The sequence below is a fragment of the Manduca sexta genome, chromosome 15, assembly GCF_014839805.1.
Source record: "Manduca sexta isolate Smith_Timp_Sample1 chromosome 15, JHU_Msex_v1.0, whole genome shotgun sequence".
NCBI classification, from domain to species: Eukaryota; Metazoa; Arthropoda; class Insecta; order Lepidoptera; family Sphingidae; genus Manduca; species Manduca sexta.
Window position 1 is genome coordinate 5,007,002 of NC_051129.1, and position 9,680 is coordinate 5,016,681.

Below are 9,680 nucleotides of genomic sequence, written 5' to 3' on the forward strand. Positions count from 1 at the left end.
CATGATGAAAAGTATACTATAACCAGCACAGGAGTATGACAAATAATTGTACCAAGTTTCGTTAAAATCCGTCGAATAGTTTTTGTTTCTATAACGGTTATACAGACAGACAGACAGACAGACAGACAGACAGACAGACAGACAGACAAAAATTTTACTAATTGCATTTTTGGCATCAGTATCGATCCCTAATCACCCCCTGATAGTTATTTTGGAAATATATTTCATGTACAGAATTGACCTCTCTACAGATTTATTATAAGTATAGATGAGACACTGGCCGATAGGTCACGTTGACGCTTCATGGCTTATGCTATGTATGATCGGTTAGGGACATCAAAAATACATACCGTATATTTTCAATGAACTTCAATACGATTATCAGTAATCAGTAATTATAAATAAGCTCGTACCCCATCACACCATGAGACGTAACACACTTGGCGAAAATTGATTGCCCTAGTCGCACCTCTACCTACCCCTTAGACTATAATTCGTACGGGTTTATGGTTATAATTGTACAAACAAATTAACTCACCAAAATGCCCAGTCAATACTAGTAAATAATTATAAACAATTAAATGTAGCATTTTTATTCTGTACATTGGATTACATTTCACTATGGATCTACAAACATCAAGAACGTTACAAAATATGATTGAAACTAAAATCGCATAAGTACATATCTACACTAACGACACGAATATGAATGACTAGAAAACTCTATATTGAAAGCCCTTTAAATATTAAACAAAACGTAAATTGTTCGTATGCCTTACTAAAACTATATTTTCGCTATTCTGTGACAAAAAAAATATTCACTGGGGCTTTTTACCTAGAATCAACAGTTAGTTCTTCGTATTAAATACGAGAATTTTATTAATGGTAACACTTCGCCTTTCAATGCATGATCAGTCATCACCCAATAGTTCTATCTACGGATTTTCACCAGATTTCTCTCTATCAGTCTCGCTTTCGCATACACAAACGATTTATTTCGTTAATTTACATAGACAAATTACTTCGACTAATACTCCTATCGTTTTTAACTGATCCTAAGCTCAAATCATTCGGTACCAAATCATGCAAAACTGTGTCACTTCTGAATATGCTTGTTGCTATCCGGTTGGCCAATCTCTCGGATTCCCTTAAATCATCGTCTTTCGAAGAATGCGACGTGAGATCTATTTCTGCATCACTATCGCTGTCACTTTCTTTATCGCGTCTTTGAGGGCGATAAGCTAAGTTCTGAGGTTCATCTACTTCCGCAGTACACGCGCAGGGATTCTTTGTACCCATAACTCTCAAATCAGTAGGAGCCATTTCGGGATCCATTTGCGGCGTCATCAGTAATGGAGAGAAAGGGAAAGGTGGTTGCATAATTCGACCATCTTCATTATAACCCAACGGAGCTTGCATGTCGTGTACTGCAGGCATGGGAGGCATCGATTCTTGTACACTTGGATTATGTAGGTACGGGTCTTGTCGCGGAGATTTTAAATCTCTGTTTTCTAACGATTGTGGTTCTGGTGATTCTTTTCCGTTTGGAGAATCTGGTGCTTCGGGAGAAGAGTCTGGTGGTTTTGCGTGACCTGTAAAAGAGTCACGGTTCCTTCACGTTGTTTAACTTCCTTCGGTTGCATTATCATTGAATACACAAAAAATCTAAATGCCTGTAAGCTAAGTTTTTACTGAAATAAATATTTGCATATATTTTGTAGATTCTCTATAATACCATTAAAACACAAAAAATCATTAAGACATCTTTCGTGATAGTATATATTTTTTAAAACTTATGGTGAATAATTTAATTTTTTTTTAAATTTTAGAATCCATACCTGGCAGCGGCAGTGGGGGTGTGCCAAGTCCAAGACACCTCATCCGCCATGCGTCCTGCAAAAGTTGAAGACGAGCCTGTTTCCTCCATTTAGCACGACGGTTTTGAAACCACACCTAAAAATATTATTTAGTAAATCATTCCAAACTTTTTATTTTATTTCTGGAATATAATCCTTAATAAATATAAATTTATAAGATTGATTGTTTTAAGTTTAACTTAAATAAAAATGTCATCTTTCGGACTTCAAGACGTTTATCTGAGGGGCCTATGAAATGATAAAGTTATAAAGAAAATCAAATATACGCGCACAACTAACATTCGCGGTCATAAATCACATTCACATTTTTTAAACTCCCTCTTTAACAAAGATGAAAGCCATTATCCAATATGAGAAAGGACGAGAAGTAAAAAATAAAATATAGCAAGTTTAACGTTGTTTTCAAAATTAAAGTTACTTTCAAACCGCCTATGTCTATGCGACACTGATTATGATTTTTCTAAATATAACATTTTTTATTTACCTACAGTGCCAATTTATTTTGTTTGTGTTACTTCCGTTCCGTTTTGTTACTTCCTTTTAATTCATTTTACATGCATTCCTTGTAATTAATACTTAAATTTAACAAATTAAAATTAAGTTAAAAAGCTTTATCTACTCATTTTTAGTCACTTACTTGAACTCTAGCCTCAGAGAGACTGATGCGCAATGCCACTTCTTCTCTCAAAAACACGTCCGGGTAATGCGTTTTCTGGAACAATGACTCCAACTCACTGAGCTGCTGCGGTGTGAAAGTAGTTCGATTCCTTCGCTGCCGGCGCCTTCCGAACATATACTCCGTGAGGAGATCACCAGGCAAAGGTGATAAGTATGGGCCGGCCATCTTGAGAGCCACTGGTTGATTTGCTGCTACCACTCGGTATTTTGGGTACACGACTTGAGTCTTTTTACGGGTTAAAACCTTGGGAACTTTGTTATTGTAAAAAAATTGGAGAAGTGCTAAACCATTCTGCACTTTATTTGGCAGTGTATTGTTTGTAATTTTTTTTGTATCTTAACATAATATATTATATAACCCATATTTTACGTATTGAAACACATTTTCATAAAACATTATATGCCGCAATTAAATTACAATTTACTACATTTTTCTATAAAAAATTCGCGGAACACTAAAATTAAAGTTGTAACAAACTTTGCGATAACACTGCGAACTTTAGTCTACAAAAAGGGTCTTCTACCCGAGATGAACAGCATTTCACTGTTCGAAAACGCGAAAATTTCGTGGTGAAAACCCCCGTAGCTCCACCCCCCGGCAATAGAATGAGGGCTTGTGATTGGCTGAATGTGACAGGGGTTGGTAAATTCAGCCAATCAGGGCGGGCCGTGAGGGGATGTGTTTAATAGGTGTAGATTAAATTGTGGTGTGAGTGTAAATGCAAATTTCGTATAAACGCAATTACCTTCAAAGCGATCACTATTCAATAATGATTTATTCTTGGGGCGATTATAATCGTATTACTAAAATTAATTTGTTTTACTGTTTTGCGCACCGTTTACTGTGGGCTTGTTTATAAAGTAAATAATTAATTTTAAATAATATACTTATCTATTTATAATAATTTTTATAATTCGATATTTGAATTCTTTTATTATTTACGACATTGTCTCTTTTACATAATATTTAAATTAAATAATATAGGTAAACGTTCTATTAATTAGCATAATCGGCTATGAAATAAATGTTTTTCTACTAAAATAATATTATTTTGAAAAATATTGCGAAAACCTTGTATTATTAGATTTTATAATTGAAATCATATTGTCTTATGGTAACATCATAATATATGACACCGAAAAAAAAAAAAACTTGTATATTTATGAATTTCGTAAAACATTAACAGGTATTAAACGAAGCTTCATAGACTCAAAATGGATAATCTACCAACAATAAACATACGTCCCATATAAAAATATTTACCTGATACTAATGAAATCCTCTCCGTGTACAAGACAGAGGAAAATTAAGTACGCTAAGTGGGTTGCAGATAGCGGAAGCAGCAATTATGAGGAGGAAATGAACGTCACCACCCGTCGCAACCCGACGTCATGCTCCCCAATAGGGCTGCTTGTTTGCGAAACATTCTTAGTTTAAACAAGTTTCAATAATGAAGTCCTAATACAATTTGAACCTTACGGATAAGTATAATTGAAACGTCAATATTCACTTTTATTCAGTATCCTATATATTTTGAATCTTATGGATACTTACTTATCCATGAGCTATACTTATAGTAGAGGTGAAAATAAAAGTTTCTGCTGTAATAATTATGGTGTGTTCTTAGCATTAGTGTATTATAATTTATTTTCCAATGCAATTTCTAATTCCAAGTTTCTGTGCCCCAGATTAGAATCAAGATGGTCCCCAGGCTGTCCGTCTTCGCATAAAATTTATGTTAAGAATGACACACGTATAGAATACTATTTAATTGGCTTCGAAAAGAATTTTGTATTATGTGCCGGTAATGTTTTTGTAGATATTCTTTAACTGAAGTCAATATTATTTTCACTTAGATACTAGTCAACTTGGCTGATTTGCACAGATATTACAATTTTCACTTGTAAGTAATTAATATTAATGCATTTAATTTATACCTACAATGATTTCATTTCGTTACAAAAAACATTTAATAAAAAAAAAATGTTCGAAAAACGTTTAATACTTATAACGAAGAAAACATCAAAATCAATAAAAAAAATCTAAATATTTGTTTAATTAAACTCCTTAATGTAATGTTAGACCCCGAATCTTACAATTACAAATTTAGACAGCCCTAAGGCTAGTGGCTGAGGCGGCGCCCGCCCACCGCATCGGCGCTAAACGAGTTTCCGCAAACATTTTAATGAATAACACCTCCCTTTGCCACCACACCTCCCCCCGCGCCTCCGCCCGATCCCCTCCCGCCACCCCCGGTGCATCCAAGGGAGCTTGCAATGTGCTAATTAAACATTCGAGCCATATTGTTTCAGTTACGATGTTGCGGCATTCCGTATTCACTATTTTGTAGTGCTTAAAATGAAATAAGCGTGTAATCAAATATTACGTAATTAGTGGAAGAAGGTAATTAGTGTTCTTTTATTTCTGAAATATTTTTAATTTATTATGATAGGCACGGGTATATAGCGATGTACCGTCAGTAAGACTTACTTAAGGTTTTTCATACTTAAATCTCTTCTTCTTTATGATTCCTCGGACAAAACCTAAGTTCCATGATACCCTAAATAGAGTTAATAGTAGTTTTCCCAAAAATCCGTTTCGTTTATTACATACTCACCTACTAAGAGGAGTCTAATTATTATTCCTATAGAACAATTGGCGCAAGACTCTTACTATTGTAGTAATTACATATACTTAAAAAGTATCTAACAAAAAAACAAGAGTAAATAGAAAGTCTAGTAGTTTAGTAACTCGCGACGTCGCGTACATCAATCAGCTTAATTAGTCGTGTATGAAAAAAGTTGAAAACTGTACGAAGGCACGGTCCAACAGCTCAATTAGTTAATTAATCTTTTTTTCCGCGTTAAAATAGCATTTATAAACGAAGCGCAAACCAGTGGGAACTGACTCCCCTACGGTTGACGTTTAGGGCTGCTGTGTTTGTTTTCCTGATGTTGTGTCATTGGAATTTCAATTTTAAGAGTCAATAATCAACTTTTCCAAACAAACAAACAGCAACAAACTAAAAAATTTATCAAACAGTCTGGAAATCTTCGGAGGCCTATGTAGGAATCCTGGATCTGACTATGACGATAATAAAGCGTTGGAATAAAGGGAGTTCAAAATCTAACAAACTAAAAAATTTATCAAACAGTCTGGAAATCTTCGGAGGCCTATGTAGGAATCCTGGATCTGACTATGACGATAATAAAGCGTTGGAATAAAGGGAGTTCAAAATCTAGTCAGAGGGTGGAAGGTTGAGACCGTTTCTGTACCACAGCCCAAATGTGATATAACCGTCGGTTATTGTGACAAAATATCACTAATAGTTAAGAGACTACACGCATTATACTTTTGCCTAATAGACCATAGATCAGTTCCCAACATTTTAGGGCTAAATATAACATTAACCAGAGAACTTGAAAACTTTATGGAGGTAAATGCAATATTTAACTAAGATAATATTTATACTTAGCATGCAAAAAAAACTACAATATTTTTTGGAATATAGAAATTATGCGGAATATCCCTAAACAGTCGACGAAAGTAAATTCTGTACGAGTAGTAATATTATAACTCTATGGAAGTAGAAATAAGCGCAAAATAATATAATCTGTCAAGCAAATATAACATTAAGACTATAAATTAGCTTTTTATATTGTTACTATCCCCAAGTGATAATTAACGTTAAAATATAACTGATTCACGATACGAATCAACCGGTTTCCTAATTATCAAAAATCATCACTCTCCTGTTAAGTACAGTTTACTGTTTTTTTTCTAACTACACATTTACTCACTTTGATTCCTTTTTAACATAAATATATCCATGTTTTGTACCCATTTTATTCACTTTGGGTTTTCCGAAAAGACCTTATCATAATTCCACTGGTATTTCCGGTGTAATACGGCTGCTCTTGCAGATGCTTCAAAAAACCCATTCATTTCAAAAATCTACTGCCATCTTTAAACCTACTTGCCTTATTCATCTATTCAAACATTAGCAGCACTAATGACAGCCCTACGCTGAACGTTAACAGTGTTTACTTACAGGCAGAAGCTAGGACAATACTGTCGGCCGCGCAGCGCTCACACTGGACTAATTAATGCGCTTTCCCGCTGGTACCCGCGATTCTGATTAACTGCACGTAATTACGTGAGGATCACGGGTAAGGTGAATCGTGATTAGCGGGATGAGCTACGCATCTATTCAAACAGTTTGCGGATTGATATTAGATTTTGGATGTGTAAATGTGTGGCAAATTGATGATCAATTTGGGAGATTTGAAGGTGAATTTTGTAGGTAAATATGTAGTATCGATTTTAAGAATGTATCGTTCTATCGTATATAATTTACAATATAAGTGTTAGTTAATGAAAATTATGTTACACTTGAATTATGATGCCGCGTGGAATCGTTTTTGTTTGCATCGTTAGGATGATAGAAGTATCAATTTGTCTTTTAATGGACATCGACTACATAATAAATATAAAATCGATATCTTATATTATTGGAGTTAAAAAGACATGGCTCAATTTGCAATAGTTAGGTATAACATGTTACCTAATGAACTGAAAAAACCACGGGGTGAGTGGTTTCAAGACAATCTTTCTTAGATTTTCAAATTCTTTAACTTCTGTTATACTTTACATTGTAATCGACGGTTTTTTTTGTCTTGTAAGTATTTATAATGAAAATATTAATTATTATAAGTAATAAATATCCTCTCATTTTATAAACGCCACATAGAACCTGGCTGGAGAACATCTGTTGATTATATAATGCAGTATTTTTTTGAAAAATAATTCCCGCATAATGTGTTTGTAAGATTAATTATATTTCATAACTGGATCTCAATAATATTTATAGTATCTATGTATACAATGTATACTATTGTATAAAGCTGAAGGGTTTGTTTATTTGTTTGAACGCGTTAATCTCAAGAACTACTGGGGTGAATTGAAAAATTCTTTTAGTGTTGTATAGCCCATTTGTCGAAGAAGGCTATAGGTTACACAATATCTGGCTACAACCAAAAGGAGCGAAGTATCAATGAAAAATTTTGCAAAAACACGGAAAAATATTCTTTTTGAGAGTTTCTGTTGCGTGCGCTGCGTAAACGGTTAAAATTCGCAACAAATATGCGAATGGAATGGAATTGTTCCTCTTAGAAAGTGTTAAAAATATATTATAGAACAAAGTCCCCCGCCGCGTGTGTCTGCCTGTCGCAAGGCGATAAACTCAAAAATTACCTTATGGATTTCGATGAAATTTGGTATGGAGATAGTTTGAGACCCTGGGAAAGACATAGGCTACTTTCTATCCTGTACATGAGTTTACCCTGGAAAACTTATACACGCGGGCGGAGCAATGAGCAAAAGCGAATTTCAAATTTAGAGAAAGTCACCGGGAATTTTCAATAACAAAAACTAATTTTAATAATTATCAGGCTAAAGCGAAACATTACATAAATTATTAAACCAACTTTTATGTATTTAAATTAAGAAAACTTATAACGTCCTGCTTGGCGGTAAAAATAGACACAGTAGTACCTACCCAAGCATGTATAGTATCACCAGTTTCCATCATCATCAATGTACCCTTGAATAGGTACTGAAAATGTTCCCGGAGGTGTACCTTTCAACATAAACGTCCCCTTTACACTACAATAAAAATAAGCTATAGCATACATACACAACATTCATTAATCAAAATATGTTAGATATATTCGCATCGCTTACATCGCTATATCAAAAGTCTTTACGAGGAGCGCGTCTCTTCCTTCCTTTGTCCAAACTCATCCGTTTTGTTTTAACACCCCTTTTAAACTTTCATACACTCATGTGCCTCCTTCGTCCTCTTTAAGCTGATGCTACACGGTTTAAAAAATAAAAAAAATACAATAAAATGTTTAAAAGGATTTTTATTATTAAATTATGCATTAAATAATTCCCGAGGTTTCGTGTTTCGTTCGTTCGTTTCTTCGCTTCTTACCTTAGAAACGAAATTGGCAATGACATACTGTAACGATTATTCTATAGCTACAATATTTATTTCCCATACATAATGCTAGCGTTAACGATTGCGATAAAGCGTCTTGGCTCCGGCTCTTGGATATAATAAAACTTAACACTTAATGTCTTGTGATTATATGGATTATAAAACATTTTATTCTTAATACTCAAATAATCAAATTAACGTCATTTCCAGTTATTATAAAACTTTAGGTTTAACGGGTCACGACGATGAGTGTAGCTCAGTGCAGTAATTTGTGATTCAAAATGCTATATAGTGTAGCAATACACAGCAGCAGTTGCTCGTGATGCTTATCATCGATAAAGTAGACGATTTACAGTTCTACCGGAGTTGACAAAATCAACCATGACAGTCTGTTATGACTGATTCCTTTAATTTTCAGCATACGAAGTTACAAACCCGTATTGGGAGAGCGTATCTAGTTATAGTCTAAACATTGTAAAATGAGAGACAATTAGGGAGGTTATAGCTGAGGATTAAAATGCTAGACCTTGCTACAGACATAAATTATATTTTATCTTTAACACGAGTTCCTGGCGCTATCCTACAGAAAACTGACGTTGGGTGAAATATTTGCTAACGCCGTGAATTACTGCCATGATTAACACCAGACTACCAATATAATAGGGTTGATGTAACTGCAATGTACTTAAAACGACGCTTTAGTAAATTGTACATACTACGAGCCACGACATAACCTTTTGAGAGCAGATTCTATATTAAAACCAGACGGGTTTTTGTAAAGGAATTGAAACTCATTGGTTGTTAATGAACGGCCAGTGTGCACAGAGCCTAACAACGTCTCCGCTTGATATATTTATGATTAAGCCGTGCGTCCAAAGCGCGACATTGTCTTTGCGAGGGCCCTCTGTGGCGCCCCATCCGTCTTCCTTTCACGCTACTACCCCCTTTCTTTGCAGGCACGAGATTTTTTTAATTATGACGTTGAGCCTTTTTGTCTTTAGCGAAACAACGGCCGTGACGGTTCGTGAAGTAATCCAACGTCGATAGATGCCAGTTTGATTCTTGATAGTGATTTTTCTAAAGAACTTAATTGGCCCGGCAGTTCTGATTTTATTTCACCATA

General features: G+C 34.6%; 1 protein-coding gene across 1 annotated transcript; it reads right to left on the reverse strand.

The window, feature by feature from the left end:
- Positions 1 to 633: 633 nt before the first annotated feature.
- On the reverse strand, positions 634 to 2,927 carry LOC115439994 (homeobox protein aristaless-like 3). The gene is made up of 3 exons (XM_030164103.2): positions 2,515 to 2,927; positions 1,839 to 1,953; positions 634 to 1,592 (listed from the first exon to the last, which is right to left on the reverse strand). The coding sequence occupies exons 1-3, from the start codon at positions 2,719 to 2,721 to the stop codon at positions 1,006 to 1,008; spliced, it is 909 nt and encodes a 302-aa protein (XP_030019963.1). The 5' UTR covers positions 2,722 to 2,927; the 3' UTR covers positions 634 to 1,005.
- Positions 2,928 to 9,680: the final 6,753 nt, after the last annotated feature.

Bases quoted from the DNA above. Each gene is read 5' to 3' on its own strand.
- LOC115439994 (XM_030164103.2), bottom strand. From the start codon at position 2,721: ATGGCCGGCCCATACTTATCACCTTTGCCTGGTGATCTCCTCACGGAG. The intron at 1,954-2,514 runs GTAAGTGACTAA...TAATATTTTTAG, and splicing joins TCTCTGAGGCTAGAGTTCAA to GTGTGGTTTCAAAACCGTCG. The intron at 1,593-1,838 runs GTATGGATTCTA...ACTCTTTTACAG, and splicing joins ACCCCCACTGCCGCTGCCAG to GTCACGCAAAACCACCAGAC.